General features: G+C 59.4%; 2 protein-coding genes across 2 annotated transcripts; both read left to right on the top strand.

The window, feature by feature from the left end:
- Window positions 1-949: 949 nt before the first annotated feature.
- Window positions 950-8,479, top strand: LOC125628081 (cytochrome P450 2G1-like). Its single transcript, XM_048832827.2, has 9 exons — window positions 950-1,561; window positions 2,851-3,013; window positions 3,522-3,671; window positions 4,520-4,680; window positions 4,884-5,060; window positions 5,317-5,458; window positions 6,111-6,298; window positions 6,533-6,674; window positions 7,260-8,479. Exons 1-9 carry the CDS (start codon window positions 1,289-1,291, stop codon window positions 7,439-7,441), a joined length of 1,578 nt encoding a protein of 525 aa, XP_048688784.1. The 5' UTR covers window positions 950-1,288; the 3' UTR covers window positions 7,442-8,479.
- A 2,810-nt stretch (window positions 8,480-11,289) lies between these two features.
- On the top strand, window positions 11,290-21,288 carry LOC125628082 (cytochrome P450 2G1). Its single transcript, XM_048832828.2, has 9 exons — window positions 11,290-11,742; window positions 12,044-12,206; window positions 13,876-14,025; window positions 15,176-15,336; window positions 15,812-15,988; window positions 17,289-17,430; window positions 18,242-18,429; window positions 19,006-19,147; window positions 20,174-21,288. The coding sequence occupies exons 1-9, from the start codon at window positions 11,563-11,565 to the stop codon at window positions 20,353-20,355; spliced, it is 1,485 nt and encodes a 494-aa protein (XP_048688785.1). The 5' UTR covers window positions 11,290-11,562; the 3' UTR covers window positions 20,356-21,288.
- The last annotated feature ends 410 nt before the right edge of the window (window positions 21,289-21,698 follow it).

Genomic DNA, 21,698 nt, shown 5'->3' with positions numbered 1-21,698 from the left:
TTGTGTCGCTGATGGTCCTTCAGGGGCCGTCCAGCCGGCTAGGCAGAGCTGACGCCAACGTGTCCCCCAGAAGCAGAGCACAAGTTTGAACTACAGACAGGACAGAGCCAAGATTCATAACTTCAACTGTAAAAATGATACCCACACACAGACAGCATCATCCTAACCCGCCAACCATCACCTTGTCTGAGACACCTCATTTGACCCCCTTTATACAAGACTTGGTGCCACGACAGGACCTTGGTTGCAACAATGATCTATACGGTCCCAGATTATGTCAATAACGCCACCCCCCCTGCCCCCACCCCACCCCTGCCATGTATATTTAATACAAGAGTTTGCCCAGGGTGTGGGCCCTGGTACTAACCCGGCTGAGATCTCCGGATATCAAACCCGCCGCTTATTAGTAGGCAGTGCCTGAGTCTAAATTAACACCCCCAGCTGGCCACGCTTCTCTCCCTGCTGCTCCCGGCGAGTGACCCACGGACACGCCGTGTCTGGGGTGGGAGCAGCTTCATCCCGCTCCTCGCACTAACCAATCCCAAGCAATGTTCCCTCTTAATTGTTGACAGGCCACGTATGCAAAAAATGTCTTCTGTGCAAATTGAATGGGTGTTTCGCCGCGTGCGGGGGGCTCCGGGTCTGTGTGGGCACACGCGCACAGCTTGGCAGGAACAGTGATCCCGAGACACTTCAGTGGCTTTTGTCCGGGTCTGTGTGGGCACACGCGCACAGCTTGGCAGGAACAGTGATCCCGAGACACTTCAGTGGCTTTTGTCCCCGTTCTGCCCCCTCTTGACCCCTGGCCCCAGCAGCCCGGGACTCCCCCTCACTCTGCACTTTGCCCCTCAGCGTCCCGCCTGGCACCAGCCCCGCTGTGCGCCGCCTTCCCTGGCCGTTGTCAGACGGTTCTGTGGACCAAGGCGAGCTGGACTTTCGGGAGTTTGGAGCGGGCGGCGGACAGGGCACAGATTGTTCTGCTCGCTGGCTGAGCAAACACCCTGGCCTGCTCCAGACCCCCCGGCTCCGAGCCCTGCCCCTGCGTGCTTTTTGTGCGGGGCGGAGCAGGAGACGCCAGGGTCAAGGTGGGCGTCGTTTTCCGACGGGAGCGAGGAAGCTGCGGGCGCATTGCACCAGTGCAGCGTGGTGGGTGGTGGTGGAGCCGGGGGATTCTGCCAGCACACAGCTCCCCGGCACCAGAGCCTTTCGTCATGTTGACAAACAAGGAGATCATTAGTGGGCACGTGACTGATGGATTAGAGAGGTGTTTGCCCAGGGCTCTTGTGCAATGCAGGAGGCAGGGCCAAACCCGGCTTGGGGTAAATATATACCAGGGCATTCCAGGCTGGCTCGCCACACCGCGGAGGTGACTGCACACACCATGGAGCTGGCTGGGGCCATCACCATCTTCCTGGGCATCTACGTGTCCTGCCTCCTCCTCGTCTCCGCCTGGAGAAAGAGGTCACGCTACAAGAACATGCCCCCCGGGCCCACTCCCCTCCCGCTGATCGGGAACTTCCTGCAGATGAAGGTGGGAGGAACCCTAAAATCACTGGAGAAGGTGAGTCACCGAGAGCTAGAGAATGGGTCTGGAGCCAGCTCTTGGAGAGGCTATTTCATTTGAAAGTCAGTCGGTCTGTCTATTCCTGTATATATCTCTCTAGCCAGCACTCAACCCACCCCCAGGCACCCCATCTCGCTGTCTACCGACCCCCAGGCACCCCATCTCGCTGTCTACCCACCCCCAGGCACCCCATTTCGCTGTCTACCCACCCCCAGGCACCCCATCTCGCTGTCTACCCACCCCCAAACAACCTGCCATCTAACTCTGTCCACCCCCATGTCTGTCTGTCTGTCTGTGTATCTATCCCCAGACACGCCCCTCTAGCTCGTTAGCTAGCTAACCACTCCCCTGGCCCTCTATCTGTCTAGTTACATACCAGTCACCATAGGTACCATGCGCTGTCTCTGTGTCTTTCTATCTAAATCCCCACAGCTCTGTCTGTATCTGTCTGTCTCTGGAATGCGAATGCACTCTGTATTCAGATCCGTTGTACCTTGGCCCCTCAAGGGGTTCAGTCCCCACATGCTCTGAACGAAACGGAGATGCTCGTCTCCACGGTTCCATTTCGGAAAGAGCACCTGGCCCGCCGGGAGGCCGGGGAAGACTGTAGATCTCTGCTGATCAATTGCCGTGTTACCCGCTTGACAACTCAGTTTGTTTCCGAGGCTTCAGCAGCCACAAAATCAACCACACAGCAGGTCCTGATGGACGTTGCCTTTCACTGCTAAGAATATCACCGTGTGTGTTTGTACAGCGCCTGGCGCGGTGGGGTCCTGATCCAGGAGACAGGGTCTTAGATGCTACTGCAATACAGATCATAAAGGGTAATCATGGGGGTGGGGAATAAAAAGATTTTTGTGGCAAGATTTTTCCAACAGAAAGTCGCGTTTTCAACCAAATAAAATGGTTTGTGGAAAGGTCGGCTTTCTGGGAATATTTTCAGCTGAAAATTTAAAATGTTTTGGTTTCCAGAAGGTTTTGGCCCAATATATAGATACAGAGGTAATTTTTTTTTTTTTTAGTTTGTCAGTTTTCAGCCAAGAATGTTTCCATTTCAGCAGTTTTCAGGGCAAACTTTTTTCAGGTTTCAGCCAAAAAATATTCCATTTCAACCCCAAAATCATTCTGTTTCCAGCCTAAATTGTTTCTGGTTTTGGCAGGGTTTTTTGGGGTGGGGGGTGGAATTTTTGGTTGCCAAAACCAAAAAAAGTTTGTTTGTTGTTTTTTTGACAAAAAGTCGCCATTTTCCTTGGAACCGCCCCCCTCTGATCACCTTTCCCGTACAGCTGAGTGAGACGTACGGCCCGGTGTTCACGGTCTATTTCGGGTCCAAGCCCATCGTGGTGCTGTGCGGGCATGAGGCGGTGAAGGAAGCGCTGGTGGACCAGGCCGAGGAGTTCAGCGGCAGAGCCGCCATGCCGACTGTCGAGAAGAACTTTAATGGCTTTGGTGAGCAGCTGGCGACGTGCAATAAACCTCCTCAGACTTAAAGGGCCAGATCCCCGGCTGGTCTAAATTCGAGATAGTGGAATGACGCCAGCTCAGGATCGGGCCCACTTTCTGCATTTGCTGACATGATCCCCCAGGACTTCTTGGGGGATCAGGGGAACAAAGACCCCCCCAATACTAAAGCGTTCCCACTCCCCGAGTGTGAAGCTTTGCATGTTTCACAGGGAGGGAGGGGTTCCCTTTTAAAGACGCGTGGTCCTATCACGCCATTGTGCGTCCAGATTCGCCACACACTTTGTGCCAGCCAGCCAATGCAAACCCACCCGCAGCCCAGCTGAACCCTCCAGAAGAGCTGGGTTGGTGCATTTTGCATCCCTGGACGGGACCTGGGACCTGAACCCGTACCTGCTTTGTCCCTTTCCCACCCTCCCCTCGGGCTGAGCCACCGCGCCGTGCTCATTTCAACGGCTGTTTGTCTTCCTGGGTTGAAACCATCCTCTCCCCCCAGGGGTGGTTTTTGCCAACGGGCAACGGTGGCAGCAGCTGCGCCGGTTCTCCCTCACCATCCTGAGGAACTTCGGCATGGGGAAGCGGTCCATCGAGGAGCGGACCCAGGAGGAGGCCCAGTTCCTGCTGGAGACCTTTCGAAACACAGAAGGTGCCTCGGCGGAGTGGCGCTCACCCCGTCCCCCGGGGACTGGCTCCGGGCCGGGCATCCCCCAAGTCCCCCTCAAGCCCTGGTTTGAGGCCTTACCTGGTGGCTGGTCTGTGGGATGAACGTCAGCCGCTTTGAGTTTCATCCATGCGCAGAGAGATGTCGAAAAAACACCCACAGGGCATGTTCAGTCTTGAGAAAAGACGACGGAGTGGGGCCAGGGGGGACCCAAGAACAGTCTCAGATCTGTTCAGGGCTGTTAGAAAGAGGGTGGGGATCAGCTGTTCTTGTGTCCACTGAAGGGAGGAGAAGACATCTTGGGCTTAATCTGCAGCCAGGGAGATCTAGGTTAGATATTGGGGAAAACTTTCTGACTCGCAGGGGAGTGAAGCCCTGGCACAGGGGAGCTAAGGAGGTTGTGGGAATCCCCGTCACTGCAGGTTTTTAAGAACACGTGGGACAAACCCCTGTCAGGGCTGGGCTAAGTTAGTTGGTGCCTTGGCGCCGGGGGCGGGACTAGGTGACCTCTCGAGATTGCTTACCCCACAGCATGGTAGCAATGTCGGGCTGAAACGGCTCAGGCAGATAGATCTGGATTGTGTAGCATACAGGACACCTCTGCACCACCCATCGCTTCTCCGTGTGGAGTCTCAGATTCCAGGGGGAGGAGGAACCGCTCCAAAGATCTAGTCTGACCTCAGGCATAACAGGCCCAAGAAGTCCCCCAGAACAAGTCCTGTTTGAACGGTTCTGAAGCATCTGAGTCTGCTCCTAAACTCCCTTCATGTTGGCTGCTCCTCTTCCCCCAATGACCCCACGACCCCTCTTCCTTTCTCTCCCCGCTACACCAGGGGAACCTTTTGACCCGACCTTCTTCTTGAGCCGAGCCGTCTCCAACGTCATCTGCTCCATCGTCTTTGGTGACCGCTTTGACTATGAGGACAAAGAATTCCTGTCCTTGCTGCAGATGATGAACGAAAGCTTTAGGGAGATCAGCACCCCGTGGTCACAGGTATGTCCTGCTCGAAATGAAACGGTCGGTCTTTTCATTGCATGTGGGTTACTGCAGATAGCTCTGTTCTGGGCCACCAGAGCAAATGCAGAGTAATTCTATAGACTTCAGTGAAGGTACTCCAGATTCACACCGGCGTGACGGACAGTCTGGCTCTGGAGATGCACCAAAAGCCGTTCTCTGCGTGTCCCTTTTCTTTCCAGTTCTATGACATGTATGCGAATTTCCTCAAATACTTTCCTGGCCCTCACATGAAAATCTACTACATACTGGAAGACATGAGGAAATTTATTGAGAGGAGAGTGAAGCAGAACCAAGCAACGCTGGATGTCAATTCCCCCCGGGATTTTATCGACTGCTTCCTGATCCAAATGGAAAAGGTACGGTGCCCTGGGCTCCAGGAGCTGAGTGAATGGCTTGGATGATCTTCGAGCAAACACAGTGCTAGGGGCCCCATGAGTCATGCAATTTTCACCCATAACAAATACCAGGATCCCCCCTCCCAAAATAGCAGCAAAGTGATTTTGCAGAGTTCAGACAGGAATCGTTTCCCAAATCTGTGCTTTTAAGACCAGCTCTCCTGTGGCTGTGGAAATTCCCATGTTGATGTTTCAGTGTATGTTGATTTTCCCCAAGGAAAAGCAAAACCCTTCCAGCGAATTTAACACCAAGAACTTGGAGCTGACCACGCTCAACTTGTTCTTCGCTGGCACGGAGACCGTCAGCTCCACCCTGAGATATGGGTTCCTGCTCCTGATGAAACACCCGGAGGTCCTAGGTAACTAAGGAAAGTTCATAAACGTTCACTGAATTCCACGGGTCAAAAACAGGGTGAAATTTGCCCCTGTGCAGAGAGCCAGCTAAGAAGCCATGCACCGTATTTAGGGTATGTCTCCACTGAGCACTAAGCCCAGATCTCTGGGACTTTGGCTTGTGGGCTTGGTGTTTCCAAGCCCGTGTTTGAGTGTCTGCCTAGGTTTGCTGGACGCAGGTCTCCCAGCCGTGCTAACCTGTCCGTACTGCACCACACAGACCTCCTGACGCGGGTCTGTGGCTTTGGGCTGCATCCACACTGCACAAAGACAGGGCTTGTTCCCGAGTTACAGAGAGCCTGGGGCTCTGACTCACCCCCCAGCAGGGTCCGATGACCCAGGTCCTGAGCGCTTGCTGACCCGAGTCAGACTGATTTGCAGGTGGGCTCCAGCTGCAAAGGAGGTCAGTATCATTATGGGGAAACTGAGGCACAGGGCCTGAGGTCAGTGGCAGAGCCTGAAAGAGAGTCTGGGTCTTCCATGTCTAGTCCGGTGCTCTGCCCTCTAGGCCACGGTGGTGAATTTCACCCTAGCCAACATGTCCCCGCCCTCTCCACTCGTGAGCGGCTCCCAGGATCCGCCGGGCCGTGGGGTAAGATCTGTCACTGTTGCTGGCAGGGAAGATGCAAGAGGAGATCGACCGGGTGATCGGCCAGAACCGCGTCCCGGCCATCGAGGACCGGAGCCAGATGCCCTACACTGACGCCGTGATCCATGAGATCCAGCGGGTCAGCGACCTGATCCCCATGGACGTGCCCCACATCGTGACCCGGGACACCCAGTTCAGAGGCTACACCATCCCCCAGGTGGGGGGCGAGCAGGCGGGGGGAGTCAGGGTCCAATTCTCAGCAGATGTAAATGGGCTCCAGCAGCTGGGGATCCGGCCCCATTGGCAGTTACCCGAGACCTGCCCGATGAGTGGCTCTGTTCCCGCGTAAACCCAGCGTGCGGGGCAGAGAGAGGGGGGCATGCCCGGGGGAGGGGGGGGACAGCACCCAGCCAGCTCGTCTCGTTCTGACCGCCTTGCGCTCTGCTCCCAGGGCACCGAGATCTACCCCATACTCAGCACCGTCCTGCGTGACCCCAGCAAGTTCAAAAACCCTGAAAGCTTCAACCCCGGGAATTTCCTGGAGGAGACGGGGTGCTTCCGGAAAAATGACGCCTTCGTGCCCTTTTCCTCAGGTGAGCTGCCTAATCCGCACTCCTGGGTCTGTCCGTCCACCCCACCGTCCCCAGGGCTGACCCTACCATGAGGCGAACAGGTGCCAGATTGTGGGGGGTGCCACTAGGACCTGGAGTTTCAAAGTTTTGGCCCAAGCGAGGAGGCATGGAGGCGTTGTTTGAGCTCCCCGCCTCAGTTACCAAAATGTTGTGGGCCGGCCCTGACTGCAGCACCCCTAATCCGTACTCCTCAGTCTGTCTGTCCGTCTGTCTGCAGATGCACCGCAGTGCCCCTCTCCGGGCTGCTCTGTCTGTCTGTCTATCCCCATGCACCCCCTTTATCTATCTATCTATCTATCTATCTATCCCCATCCACCAAACGCTGTGGAATCTGAATAATGATTGCAAAGCTTGATTTCCCCCCACAAAACCCCACTTCCTTTCTAGCGCTAGGAATCCCATCCACATGTGCACTGGGCGGCTGAAGATCTGTACTGTTGCTCCCAGCGAAAGCCGACCCCTTCCCGCCCACCCGTCCAGGTGCATCCATGCGGCAGGCGTGTGGCTCATTCCCCACCCCGGCTCCCTCCCTCTTGTCCCTCGTAGGTAAGAGGATCTGCCTGGGCGAGGGCCTGGCCCGCATGGAGCTCTTCCTCTTCTTCACCACCATCCTGCAGAGCTTCACGCTGAAGCCCCTGGTGGCCCCGGAGGACATCGACACCAAGCCCCTGGAAAGCGGCTTTGCCAAAATCCCGCCCTTCTACCAGCTCTGCGTGGTCCCTCGCTGACGGAGACCAAAGGAGACGAGGCCTTGGCAGGGGCCCCCATCTGGCTGAGAAACCACAGTCTGACAGGGGCACCAGCAACATATCAGGCCTGATTCTCAGTTACCCCCTCCCTGAGCTTGGTTTAAAGTAGCTTTAGACTCCTGTTACCTATGATGGACTCTGTTCAACCCTGGTGTCAGTTAGAGCAGCCTCGGGGCTGCTCTATCTCATGCTATGGGCCCTGGGGGACACAGATCAGCTACAGTGCAGTGTGGTCTGACCGGGCCCCCGATCCGCCCCCTATGGGCCCTGGGGGGCAGAGAACAGCCCCAGCTCAGTGCGCTCCAGCCACGCCCCTGATCTGCCCTCTCCACCCGGGGCTGGAAGCAGTGTGGTGGGATAAGGGCCCTTACACCAGTTCCACACCGACTGAGAAGGCCCCTGTGCAATGTGTGTGTGCAGGGGAGGTCTTCAGGGGCCTGCCTGGCACTGACATAACTGCATTGCTTGGAGTTCGTCCTTGTTTACACCAGCGTGAGTGAGAACAAAAGCCAGGGCCGGGATCGCCTTCAGCCCCAGGAGCAGAGATCATGTGTGAACACAGCCCGGGGGGGGCTGCGTCGCTCCAATCCACACGCAGGAGCAGCATAGCGATCCCAGCCCCGGTGCAGACAACATGAAGTGGGGGGACGAATTCTTCCCTCGACCCAGTGACGCCTCTCGGGGAGGGGTATGAAATCTGCCAACAGGAGACCCCCGCTCATCGCTGTGTTTTCCCTGCTGGAAAGCAGGGAGCCCCGTCGTATGCCCCCCGGCCTGAGCTTTGAACGCTTGACGCTTGCTTAGGCAGACGCTCCTGGCTGGACTCAATGAGACGTTCCCGCGATGAGGCTCTCCGCTGTTACTGGGCGTTCTCCTGGCAATGTGCTGGCGACCCTCCCTACGTTCCCCGGGGAGGAAAGCTGCCTTTACGCTTCCTTATTTTGTGTTCATTCATTTCCCCCCATCCTACCGCTTGTAACTATTTCAGCATCGAGCTTATTAAAGATCAGAAAACCATGAGGTGACTGCAGAAGAGACTTTGTAGAACGCTTCGTTCGTGGCTTAGCTTGCTTTCTCTCTCACAGTCACAGTTTGTCATCTATCAATCGGTAGATCGGTTGGTCGACAGGTAGATATGGGGATGGATGGGTGGATGCATCGAGCTGACTGTCCGTCCCCATACCCCGCATCTCCCCCCACCCCCCCACACACGCCCATCTCTCTCGCTGGGTCTGGCTGGTGCGTGTTTGCAGATTGTTGGTAGCTACCAAACAAGACCTGGCGAAGGCCCAGGGTTTTAAAGCTTTGCAGGCGTGGCAACGTCTAGCAGATAAGAGACTCTGAGTCTCCTTTTCAAAGGGGATTTAGGAGTGCAGCAAAGCCCAAATACCTTCAAAATCTGGCCCTTTGTCCGCGAAAGAATACGTGTTTATTTAATCACCTGCGATATTTGTCTTTTCCTTAGCCTCATCCCCTCCAAGGGTTTAGCCGTACCTGCCTCGGGTTCGTTTACACAAAGCTAATCCGAGTCTTCAGTGGCTTTTCTTCTTTATCTTTTCTCGGGTTTCCTACTTTTCTGTTCTGGGGCCAGGGGCTTGGCTGGTGCCACACAGATGCTCTGGCAAACCTCCCTGCCCTGTGCTAGGTAAACACCAGTCTCGAGACTCGTTATGCAACTGGGCTCTTCCTTCCTCCATCTCAGTACGGGGTCACGGTGGGATCCGGCAGGTGGAATTTTCCAGCCTCTCTGGGTGGGAAGCAGATTTAAACGGCCAAATGAGCCTCCTCGCAGAGTGGGCTGTTACCGGTGGCTGCTCTGCAGAGTGGGATCTAGCGGAGTGGCAGCCCGGACGCCTGGGTTCTCAGGCTCTGCCACTGACCCACTGCATGGGCGTGAACGAATCAGGTGCTGGCCTGGGATGAGCAATTCCCAGTCTCTGCCACGGACTCCCTGGGTGACCTTGAGAGAGTTTGTCTTTCCGGGCCCCAGGAACCCCAGCTGTAAAATCAGGATGATTCCGTCTTGTGTGTTTAGAGGGTGACCTCTTGGGGGCAAGGGCTGCCTCTCACTGTGTCTGGGCAGCCCCTGGCACGAGGGGGCCCTGATCTCGGTGGGGGTCCGGGCAGTGCCCAGCATGATGGGGCCCTGATCTCGGTCGGGGTCTGGCCAGCACCTGGCACAACGGGGCCCTGATCTCGGTCGGGGTCTGGCCAGCACCTGGCACGACGGGGCCCTGATCTCGGTCGGGGTCTGGCCAGCACCTGGCGCGACGGGGCCCTGATCTCGGTTGGGGTCTGGGCAGCACCTGGCACGACGGGGCCCTGATCTCGGTCAGGATCTGGCCAGCACCTGGCACGACGGGGCCCTGATCTCGGTCAGGATCTGGCCAGCACCTGGCGCGACGGGGCCCTGATCTTGGTCGGGGTCTGGGCAGCACCTGGCGCGACGGGGCCCTGATTTGGGTTGGGGTCTGGCCAGCACCTGGCACGACGGGGCCCTGATCTCGGTCGGGGTCTGGCCAGCACCTGGCACGACGGGGCCCTGATCTCGGTCGGGGTCTGGGCAGCACCTGGCACGACGGGGCCCTGATCTCGGTCGGGGTCTGGGCAGCACCTGGCGCGACGGGGCCCTGATCTCGGTCGGGGTCTGGCCAGCACCTGGCACGACGGGGCCCTGATCTCGGTCGGGGTCTGGGCAGCACCTGGCGCGACGGGGCCCTGATTTGGGTTGGGGTCTGGGCAGCAGCTGGCGTGACGGGCCCCTGGTCCCAGTCGGGGTGTAGGCAGCGACCATCATGACAGGGCCTGATCTCGGCGGGGATAATATTTCTTGTGGGACTATAACACCCTTACAAAAGGGTCTGTAAGGCCTAGCAGTGCCTAGGTCTCTCACTGTCTCCCTGTGGGGCTACGGTGATTGTTATTGAACCCTCTCGAGTGCGGGGTCGGGGTGCAGCCATGCAAAGAATTCGGGAGTGTTTCTGAAGAGCGTGTTTACGAGATCTTGCCAAAGGCCTGCGATGCCCCACACTCGGGAGGGGAATGCAAACGCTGGGCAGGGGGGATGTCAGCAGCCCAGGCTTCCTTCAGCCAGTCTGAAAACTGGCTCCCCGGGCAAGTCCAGCCAAGCTCTTGGCAGCCGGTGCCCGGTTCTGGTTCACAGAGGTTCACGCTTCTGCAGCGAGTGTTTAATGAGTAAACAGCCAGGGGTTAAAAGTGGAGCTCACCGCAAGGGCAAAGAGAGAATTGGGGCGTTCACAGTTATGCAAGTCCTGAACTCAATTCCCTTTTACATAATCCCATGGGGGGAAATTCACACCCTGGGCAGAGGCCAGAGCCAGGCCTGCCTGCCACCTTGCTTCTGCCACAGCCCTGAGACCATCGCATGCTGCCACCTCCCAGGTACAAAACCCCAGGGCATCCGGGCTGATCCTGAGCCCCTCATGCTGGACACCTGGACACCTTCCCCGGGGCAGCTACCTCCAAAAAGGGGCGATCCTGGGAAAACGGGGCCAGGCGGGACCTGGGCTGAGGCTGATGTGGGACTTACCAAGGCGGAAGCGAATAGAGCAGTAAATAAAGATGCCGTGAGAGTCCGATTATTTGCACTCCGGCTTCTGGTTGGGCCAATGTATTCAGCCCCTCCTCTGCCAGATCCTCGGCGGGCGTCATCTGGCGTAACGCCACCGGGCCCGGAGTCATTCACAGCCATGCAAAAGCCAGGGCTACGTGACTGCAACATGCCAGGCCACAGAGCCCAGAACAGACCCCAGAGCAGGCCGCGGGCTGGCCACTAGTCCACGCAGCCTCCCCGCCGCCCCGCCTGTGCCTGGTGCTGTACAAACACAGACCCTGCCATCCTTTTGATACTCTGCCGAGTGCATTGCAGCCGAGCGTGTTAAAAGCACAAGAGAGATTCTCACGCAATCCTAACAGCCTCCACCCAAGCCGATTAGTGCCTTGGCACTTCTGAAACCAAACCCTGTTTACCTGGTAGAGTTTCAGGATGCCAAGAATGGCACCGTCTCCCCTTACCGAGCAGCCTGCATATAACAGCCAAGTCGGCGCTGTCTCTTTGCCATTCACCAGCTGCACTGGCCATGGAGCTCGGCGGAGCCGTGACCATATTCCTGGCTATTTGCCTCTCCTGTCTGGTTCTCCTTTCGGCCTGGAAGAAAATGCACCAGGGGGGGAAGCTGCCCCCGGGGCCGACCCCTCTGCCCTTCCTCGGCAACTTGCTGCAGCTGAAGACCAACGGGACCTTCAAGTCGTTCATGGCGGTAAGTCGTGCCCCACGGAGCCTCGGCGTAGGGCTCTGGCGGGATGGGGTGTGGGGCTGACCTTGGTCACCGCGGGGGATAGGCAAAGGGGCACCCACTAATCTATCCAGCCCCCCCCCCCGGTCTAAACAGGTGCAAATCCGGAGCCGTGCCACTGAATGCAGTGACCCAGCCTCACTCTCTTGACTCCAGTGGAGCGCGGCGGTTACGCCGGTTCAGGATCCGGCCCCTCGCCTCTGCCGCCCTGAGAGGGCACCAGCCCACGCGCTCTCACGGCCGCTCCGCTCTGCTTTCTGTGCAGCTGCGGGACAAGTACGGCCCGGTGTTCACGGTGCACCTGGGCCCGCGGCGGGTGGTGGTGCTGTGCGGGCACGAGGCGGTGAAGGAGGCCCTGGTGGACCAGGCCGAGGAGTTCAGCGGCAGAGGGGCGCTGGCGTCCATCGACCGGAATTTCAATGGTTTCGGTGAGCCGCGGAGCCGGGCTCTGCGCCTTTGCGCCGTGGGCGGCGGGGGGCTGCTGCTACCGGGCTCAGCGGTCGGCTGGGAGACGTTACACGCGCTGCAGGGCGCCGTGGGGGTCAATCAGCAGGGGGCGCCCCCCCCGGCAGGCAGGGCCGGCCCCATGGGGGCGCTAGGGGGCGCTGTGCCACGGGGAGCGGGAGGGGGGGCTCAGCAGGGGGCGCTCCCCCCCGGCAGGCAGGGCCGGCCCCATGGGGGCGCTAGGGGGCGCTGTGCCACGGGGAGCGGGAGGGGGGGCTCAGCAGGGGGCGCTCCCCCCCGGCAGGCAGGGCCGGCCCCATGGGGGCGCTAGGGGGCTCTGTGCCACGGGGAGCGGGAGGGGGGGCTCAGCAGGGGGCGCTCCCCCCCTGGCAGGCAGGGCCGGCCCCATGGGGGCGCTAGGGGGCGCTGTGCCGCGGGGAGCGGGAGGGGGGGCTCAGCAGGGGGCGCTCCCCCCCGGCAGGCAGGGCTGGCCCCATGGGGGCGCTAGGGGGCGCTGTGGGGCAGGGAGCGGGAGGGGGGGCTCAGCAGAGGGCGCTCCCCCCTGGCAGGCAGGGCCGGCCCCATGGGGGCGCTAGGGGGCGCTGTGGGGCAGGGAGCGGGAGGGGGGGCTCAGCAGAGGGCGCTCCCCCCTGGCAGGCAGGGCTGGCCCCATGGGGGCGCTATGGGGCACAGTGCCGCGGGGAGCGGGAGGGGGGGACTCAGCAGAGGGCGCTCCCCCCTGGCAGGCAGGGCCGGCCCCATGGGGGCGCTAGGGGGCGCTGTGGGGCAGGGAGCGGGAGGGGGGGCTCAGCAGAGGGCGCTCCCCCCTGGCAGGCAGGGCTGGCCCCATGGGGGCGCTAGGGGGCGCTGTGGGGCAGGGAGCGGGAGGGGGGGCTCAGCAGAGGGCGCTCCCCCCTGGCAGGCAGGGCTGGCCCCATGGGGGCACTATGGGGCACAGTGCCGCGGGGAGCGGGAGGGGGGGACTCAGCAGAGGGCGCTCCCCCCTGGCAGGCAGGGCCGGCCCCATGGGGGCGCTAGGGGGCGCTGTGCCGCGGGGAGCGGGATGGGGGCTCAGCAGGGGGCGCTCCCCCCTGGCAGGCAGGGCCGGCCCCATGGGGGCGCTAGGGGGCGCTGTGGGGCAGGGAGCGGGAGGGGGGGCTCAGCAGGGGGCGCTCCCCCCCGGCAGGCAGGGCCGGCCCCATGGGGGCGCTAGGGGGCGCTGTGGGGCAGGGAGCGGGAGGGGGGGCTCAGCAGGGGGCGCTCCCCCCCGGCAGGCAGGGCCGGCCCCATGGGGGCACTAGGGGGCGCTGTGCCGCGGGGAGCGGGATGGGGGCTCAGCAGGGGGCGCTCCCCCCCGGCAGGCAGGGCCGGCCCCATGGGGGCGCTAGGGGGCGCTGTGCCGCGGGGAGCGGGATGGGGGCTCAGCAGGGGGCGCTCCCCCCTGGCAGGCAGGGCTGGCCCCATGGGGGCGCTAGGGGGCGCTGTGGGGCAGGGAGCAGGAGGGGGGGCTCAGCAGGGGGCGCTCCCCCCCGGGCAGGCAGGGCTGGCCCCATGGGGGCGCTAGGGGGCGCTGTGCCGCGGGGAGCGGGGTGGGGGGCTCAGCAGGGGGCGTTCTCGGGGCTGACTCCCATGGCTCTCTCCCGCCGTCCCCAGGGGTGGCTTTGGCCAACGGGCAACGGTGGCGGCAGCTGCGCCGGTTCTCCCTCGCCATCCTGAGGGACTTCGGCATGGGGAAGCGGTCCATCGAGGAGCGGATCCAGGAGGAGGCCCAGTTCCTGCTGGAGGAGTTCCGGAAAACCAGAGGTCTGCGGGTTCGTAGCACCCGAGGCCAGGGCCGGGGAGCGGCTTTACACCCGCCTTATCAGCCACCCTTTCTCCTGGTCTCGGTATTTGTAGGGCTGATGTCGCCATGGCAACCAAGCTCCTCCCGGGTACTCACCCTCCCGCGGGCAGGACGATTCTCCCCATTTTGCAGAAGGGGAAACCGAGGCACAGAGCGAGAGGAAGGGACTCATCCGGTCGCACAGGAGTGGCAGAGGGAGCAGCCTTCCCAGGTGACCTTGGATGAGGTGCTGTGCCTCAGTTTCCCCCGCTGTAAAATGGGTTTGAGAGCAGTACCTTGTCTTGGGGGCAGTGGGGGGGGGAAGGTTAGGGAGACAAGATGGGGGAGGTGCCATCTTTTATTGACCCAGCTTCTGTGGACACAGAGCTCTGCCTTGGGGTGGGTGGGGTTGTGACCGTTGCAGATTGAAGAGCGTGAGGTGATCAGCTGCCAGGATAAGACGGAGGCCCATACAAATACCTTTGGATTGCGAAATAGCTGGGGCTAGACCCCAGCTCCCCTCATTCCCCCAGCCCGCGCCTGTCCCACGAGACCCCCCCCTTTGTGAGGCCCCGCGAGCAAACGGGACTCGCTCCTTTGCAGCTGGGCTGCAGGGCAAATTGGCTGTACTTTACGAACTACCAGCAAATCAGCAGGTAGCCAAGGGGCAGTGCTGCCTAGTGGCCTGGACATGGGTCTGGGAGCCTGGAATACAAGGCTTCTACTCCCGCCTCTGGCCCTTGTTGCTGTGTCGCTCCCTCCCCTGCTTTGTGCCTCAACTTCTCTGAGGGTGGGAAGACTCGCTAATCAACTGGCACAATGCTTTTGCTAGAATTCAAGGGGCATCCCACGCCCGCAGCGCTGGGTGCCCCGTGGAATCAGCATCTCAGTGTGTGGGTGTGTGTGTAATATTAAAGTTTCTAGAAGCTTGAAAATGTGACCCAGCTATAAACAATGCTGTGATTTCTGCCTGAGTCTGCAGAGAGCCTGAAACGATTGCTCCAAGAGGTGTGAGTTGCCCCCTAACCCTTGCTGCCTCCACCCCAAGAAGGGGCGGGGTCACAGGAAGTGGGGGGGGGGGTCAATCGCAGTAGACGACGGTGGTGAGGGAAAGTCTTTTGTCCGGGGCAGGTTTGCCCTTTGACCCGATCTTCTTCCTGAGCCGCACGGTCTCCAACGTCATCAGCGCCGTCGTCTTCGGGAGCCGCTTCGACTACGAGGACGAGACGTTTCTGTCCCTGCTGCGCATGATCAACGAAAGCTTCATAGAGATGAGCACGCCCTGGGCCCAGGTACCGCCGGCGACGGGTCTGGGCAAAGAACTCCCCCCCGCGGCCAAGGACGTACCGATGGATGGGGGGCACTCATGGCACCCAGGCTGGCGGCCTTTCGAAAAGACACAGAAGTCACGGACCAGGGGCTGGGCTCCGGGGTGGGGTGGGGTGGGGGGGTTGGTCTCGGTTATGCAGGAAGTCAGACGATGCGCCCGTCTGGTCCCTGAAACCGCAGAGCAGCTGTTGGAAAGCCCAGAGGATGCACTGTCCCCTTGCAAGGCCACGGGGGTGTGGGAGCAGCCAGCCCTGTTCGGGGGGGGCGGGAGGCCCGGCTGCAGACATGATCTGTGTTGGGAAGTTGAGGCAAGGGAGGGGCTGGTCTGGGTGGGGCTGGTTACTTCCCCGCCCCCCCCGACCTGGTTCTGCTGAGGGGAGGCCTGGCTGCAGCCAGCGCTGCGGGCGATCGGTGAACCCGGCTTCTGCCCCCGTGCAGCTCTACGACATGTACTCCTGCGTCATGCAGTACTTGCCTGGGCCCCACCACCGCATCTACCACCTCATCGAGGACCTCAAGGCCTTCGTCGCCCAGCGGGTGACGATCAACCAGGCCTCGCTCGACCCCAGCGCCCCGCGGGACTTCATTGACTGCTTCCTCATCCAGATGGAAAAGGTACCGGCTCGGGGGGCTTGTAAACCGTCTGGCTTGGGAGGGGCAGGGGCTTTCTCTTTGGTCTGTGTTTGTACTGCACCTGGCAACCTGTCTGGGACTGGGGCAGTGCTGCCGTAATCCATCTCATAGCAGTAAGGACGTACAGCACCTGACACCATGACGTCCTGGTCTGGGACTGGGGCGGTGCTACTGTAATCCACCTAATAGCAATAAGGACGTACAGCACCTGACACCATGACGTCCTGGTCTGGGACTGGGGCGGTGCTGCCGTAATCCACCTCATAGCAGTAAGGACGTACAGCACCTGACACCATGACGTCCTGGTCTGGGACTGGGGCGGTGCTACTGTAATCCACCTAATAGCAATAAGGACGTACAGCACCTGACACCATGACGTCCTGGTCTGGGACTGGGGCGGTGCTACTGTAATCCACCTCATAGCAGTAAGGACGTACAGCACCTGACACCATGACGTCCTGGTCTGGGACTGGAGCGGTGCTACTGTAATACACCTAATAGCAGTAAAACATACAGCACCTGGCACCAAGGGGGCCTTCTCCGTGACTGGGGTTCCTTGGTGCTGCAGTCACGCAGATAATAATAAATACTGCCAATAACACAGGGAGCTTGTGGCCCTGGGCAGGGACTCAGGAGATGGGTTCAAATCCCAGCTCAGCCACAGGCTCCCTGCGTGAGCCTGGGTGAGTCCCTGCCTCTCTGTGGGCCTCAGCAGACCCAGCTGTCGTCTGGGGCTCCTGCTCCTTCCTCTGGCTAGTCAGACTGAGCTCTGGGGGGCAGGGAGCCTCTCTCGTGCTGTGTCTGTGCAGGGCCCTGTGCTATGGGGCCCTGCCAGAGGTGCTTCTCTGGTACCATAACAGCAGAGCATAGATGCCAGGCAGTGTTCCCTAGCAGATAGCGCGCAGGATACCTAGGTTCAAGTCCCGGCTCTCCCGTGGGTAAGTCTGTGCCTCAGTTTCCCCGTTTGTAAAATGGGGCTGATGACGCCTACCGCCTTCGTAAAGCCCTTGGAGAGCTCTAAAAGCGAACTCTGGTTATTACATAACACTCAAAAAGGCTCGTTCAGTAGCAGGCTGGCGCTGTGGTGACCCGATGCCCCAGCCCGCTCTCTGCCGACCCCCGGGAAGCGTTCCACAGACCCGCCGGCCCGCCCCGGCTCCTTGTCATGACGTGTCTCTGGTGGGCTGCCGCAGTGTCCGTGTCAGGAGGCAGCGCGCAGGTGTCCGACAGACCCCTGCAGGGACGGTTATCCACCGCCCCTTCCTGTGTCCGGCTCCCCCAGGAAAAGCAAAACCCCAACAGCGAATTCAACACCAAGAACTTGGTGCTGACCACGCTCAACTTGTTCTTCGCCGGCACGGAGACCGTCAGCTCCACCCTGAGATACGGGTTCCTGCTCCTCATGAAACACCCGGGCGTCGAAGGTAAAGGAAGGACAAGGCTGGATGGTTTAGTGAGTGGGACGCGAGCTTCCATGGTAAGAAATTGGGGGCTACCTAGAGCTTTTGTGATTGGCTGCACCAGCCGCGACAGCAGCAGGGATGGATCCCAGATGCTTCTGCCCAGGGCCCTCTCACTTGATAAAGAGAATCTCCATTAACTGCAGTGTAGGGGCTCTGGCACATAGTTAGGCAGTTCATTCCCACCCTTCTGAGGGCAGCGGCGTTTAGACCCCCTAACGTGCGTCTAATGAGGCCCTTGGTGGGTTCTCTCCATGTAGAACTGAACCCTAGACCTCCTCTCTGAAAGCTGCCTCTGCTGAAGGACCAGCCACTCGACGGGTTAGTGTGGGTCACACGCAAACTCGCAGGCCCCCGTTCCAGCCGGCGTTGGGATTCCTGAGCCCTTTGCAATGGGATTCCAGTGACTGCCAGCGCCCGACCCGTGGACATGGCCGATAAGCCCGCAGGTCGGGGCTCCGTCAGCCAGGGTCGGCTGCTGCTGCCCCAAATACACCCCCCTGACCCGCACCCAGCTAGCCCCACCGAAATCTGCAACCGCTGCTCTGTGCTGCCCCAGAATTTCCGCTGGTGGCAACAGGTGGCCGCTCCCTCCCCGGCGCTCGGCTCTTACTCGAAACTGTTAATTGCTTCAGCGGCCAGCCCCACAGGTCAGCCCCCCCGCACAGCGGGGTTGGTGGGGCTCTAGTGCCGTGAGCCCCTGCCGCTCTCCCACGTGGCCGGGGGGCCGTGGTGCTCCCACGGCTCCCACAGAGCTCTGCCCGCCTCTCCGCAGAAAAGGTGCACCAGGAAATAGACCACGTCATCGGCCGGGACCGCGTTCCCGCCAGCGAGGACCGGATGAAGATGCCCTACACGGACGCGGTGATCCACGAGATCCAGAGGGTGACGGATATCGTGCCCATGGGGGTGCCGCACACCGTGATCCGGGACACCCAGTTCCGGGGGTACACCCTCCCCAAGGTGCGGGGCCGGGGGGCAAACAGGCAGATTTGAAATCCCGAAACCTCCCGGGTTTAGGGGTTGCTTTTGCAAAGGGAAAGGTGGTTTGGGGCTGAGCCCCGTTTGTCCAAACCGCCCCAGATGTTCATAGGGGATAGAAAGTTACAGTGGGTGCAAACATCCGTCCCCCTTTCTGGCAACATAAACTTCCTCCAAGAACGGCATGACAGGAATAAATGATCCGCCCAAACCGAGAATAAACAGCCCTACGGAGGAAGGGGCCAACTGCCCCAACCGTCAGCCGTGGGTCAAGATTTTACAGAACCCTCCAGTCTTGCCAAAGGAGGTGTGGGTATGTATCCCACCGCTGTGACAATTAATGTGACGATTACAGAGACGCAGGACACCAGGGTCAGGGGAATCCCAGACTGTCTTTATTTCCCATTGACAGAGATAAAATGATCTGCCCCGTCGTGATCCCCGGAATAGCGGCTCTCCTGGGCACTCTAGGGATATCTCCTGTGGGTGAGTGGAAGGTTGAGGTCAGAAGAGATGCAGGTGTATTTAATTCTTGCCCCCTCTTCTCCATTTCCCCAGGGCACTGACGTGTTCCCCTTACTGGGCTCTGTCCTACGGGACGCGAAATACTTCAGCAACCCAGAAGAATTCAACCCGGGGCATTTCCTGGATGAGAATGGCCGTTTTAAGAAGAACAAGGCTTTCGTGCCGTTCTCCTCAGGTACGAAACCTGCCTCCTGGCCTTTAATGCTCGCCCGTTGCTCTCTTTTCAGAGTAGCAGCCGTGTTAGTCTGTATCCGCAAAAAGAACAGGAGGACTTGTGGCACCTTAGAGACTAAGCAATTTATTTGAGCATGAGCTTTCGTGAGCTACAGCTCACTTCATCAGATGCTCTCTGGAGCTTGTCGCCCTGGGGCTGGGCTAAGGAGCATCCCGTGGGCTTCCTTACCAGAGGGGAGCCACAGGCCCTCTCTCTCTGACCAGCCCTAGCAAAGCAGCGGTTCCACCACAAAGTCTGACCTAGTGACTCCAGTCTATGGTCCACACGTAGCTGTGTGGACCCACCCATAAGGACTGGAATAACATTCAGGAGACCTAGGTTCTATTCCCGATTCTTCAAGGTGTGAGGTCTACTGGTTAGACTGGGAGTCTGGACTCCTGGGTTCTCTCCCCGGCTCTGGGAGGGGAGTGGGGTCTGGTGGTTAGAGCAGGGGGGCTGGGAGCCAGGACTCCTGGGTTCTCTCCCCAGCTCTGGGAGGGGAGTGGGGTTTAGTTGTTCGAGCAGGGAGGGCTGGGAGCCAGGACTCCCGGTTTCTCTCCCCGGCTCTGGGAGGGGAGTGGGGTCTGGTGGTTAGAGCAGGCAAGGCTGGGAGCCAGGACTCCTGGGTTCTCTCCCCGGCTCTGGGAGGGGAGTGGGGTCTGGTGGTTAGAGCAGGCAAGGCTGGGAGCCAGGACTCCCGGTTTCTCTCCCCGGCTCTGGGAGGGGAGTGGGGTTTAGTTGTTCGAGCAGGGAGGGCTGGGAGCCAGGACTCCCGGTTTCTCTCCCCGGGTCTGGGAGGGGAGTGGGGCCTGGTAGTTAGAGCAGGGTGGGGAGGGCCAGGAGTCAGGATTCATGGGTTCCATTTCCAGCTGTGCCACCGCCCTTGGGCAAATCCCCTTCCCTGCTCCATGCCTCAGTTTCCCCACCTTGGCATGTGGGGGTGAAGCACACTATCCATCCAGCCCCCCCATGTCTGTGTATTCCCAGGGAAGCGGGTGTGCCTGGGCGAGGCCATGGCCCGCATGGAGCTCTTCCTGTACTTCACCACGATCCTGCAGAGCTTTTCACTGAAACCCCTCCTGCCCCCAGAGGACATCGACGTCAGCCGGAAAGTGAGTGGGTTCGGGAACGTGCCCCCCACGTACGAGATGTGCCTGGTCCCTCGCTGAAGAACCTGAGCGATCAAGTGGGGAGGCCGCGGGGGAGGATAGCAAGCAGTTGCCGAGCCTTGTAGGAACTAGAGGGAAGATCGTCACACCCTGCATTACTTAATCTTCAGTCCTGGGCAGATCTGTCAGAAGCTCAGAGCAATTCAGCTTAGCAGCCATCTAGGGGTAGGGGGGCTTCGAAGGGCATTTCTTCACAGCACAAAAACTGGGGTGCTCTTTAGAGGGTTCCACTGAGACTAGATTCCTAGGTAGGAAAGCTAGAGAATCTCCCCGCGTGGTTCCCGCACCCAGCCCATATCTTGTGGTTTAGCTAGAGCGCAGGAAGAGACACCCAATTGCAAAGTAAAGTCTCCAAGCCGTGAAGAATCGACCGTGTGGGGTAGGCTGATGGGAAGCCGGGTTTGATGATACCCTGCTTGCCATTTTTGTCCAGCCGGAGTTCCCAGCTACCACCTTGGGGGCTGACCTGACGTGACTGGATGGTCCCGTGGGTGGGTTATTCCATGGGGTTTGAAGGCAGGGTCTGTGGGCCTAAAAGCAAGACCCTCTAAGGTGTGAATGCAGAAGGAGACTCAGATCCACAGGATATTAACTTGATTCATGTTAGCCATTCAGGGGTGCAATTTCTTTAGTGTAGACTGGAGCCGGCCAAAGTACGGGGACACAATTTTGCTGGAAATTTTGGAGCCATTTCAATTTTTCAAGGTTGGAAACAGACCATTGTTCTTCCCCCCCCCAACCCTAAAATTATTAGAGACATTTAAATATTTTTTGCCAACATTTTTCACTTTCTTTTTTTTCATTGGCTTCTCTGTCAGTCTTTGATCTTTTCCCTCCTTTTCTTCACCTGAAAAAAAGTCAAATGACGGGAGGGAAGGGGCACGAAGACAGAAGGCAAAAATGACAAAGGATATTTTAGGTAGAAGTTTACCAACATAAACTGGACTTTGCCCTGGTGCAAAGGAGAGTCCAGTTTCTTCTTTCCATCGCCTCTGACTGCCCGTGGCAGACTCCCATCCCGGTCTGGTTATTCTTTATCTGGGACATTTGGGGAGCTTAATTTTGCAATTAATTTAAATAAACGAGCCCCTGCGTGATTAAACAGGAGACTTGCATTCTGCTTGCAACACTGCCTCATATGCCAAAGAGCATTTACTTCACTCTCGTCTTTAGAAGGCTCAGGCCATTTTTTCTAGATGAGGTGGCAGGGTACCGGCTCCGAGAGCAACCCGGGCTCCATACTGGGGGGTTCTGCGGGGCTCTTTGAAAGCAGAGCGGGGCAGCGATGTGTAGTCATGCCTTAACAGTAACTGACACTGTCTCATAGCACTGAGCTGGATTCT

This window comes from Caretta caretta, chromosome 23 (genome assembly GCF_965140235.1).
Source record: "Caretta caretta isolate rCarCar2 chromosome 23, rCarCar1.hap1, whole genome shotgun sequence".
Classification (NCBI taxonomy): Eukaryota; Metazoa; Chordata; order Testudines; family Cheloniidae; genus Caretta; species Caretta caretta.
The sequence above is the reverse complement of the archived record's forward strand: the minus strand, read 5'-3'. Positions and strand labels throughout refer to the sequence as shown.

Excerpts from the sequence above, each read along its gene's own strand:
- LOC125628081 (XM_048832827.2), top strand. The coding sequence starts at position 1,289 with ATGCAGGAGGCAGGGCCAAACCCGGCTTGGGGTAAATATATACCAGGG. Across the intron at positions 3,672-4,519 it reads GACCTTTCGAAACACAGAAG|GGGAACCTTTTGACCCGACC; the intron begins GTGCCTCGGCGG and ends CCGCTACACCAG. Across the intron at positions 5,459-6,110 it reads GAAACACCCGGAGGTCCTAG|GGAAGATGCAAGAGGAGATC; the intron begins GTAACTAAGGAA and ends TGTTGCTGGCAG.
- LOC125628082 (XM_048832828.2), top strand. The coding sequence starts at position 11,563 with ATGGAGCTCGGCGGAGCCGTGACCATATTCCTGGCTATTTGCCTCTCC. Across the intron at positions 11,743-12,043 it reads CCTTCAAGTCGTTCATGGCG|CTGCGGGACAAGTACGGCCC; the intron begins GTAAGTCGTGCC and ends CTTTCTGTGCAG. Across the intron at positions 19,148-20,173 it reads TTTCGTGCCGTTCTCCTCAG|GGAAGCGGGTGTGCCTGGGC; the intron begins GTACGAAACCTG and ends GTGTATTCCCAG.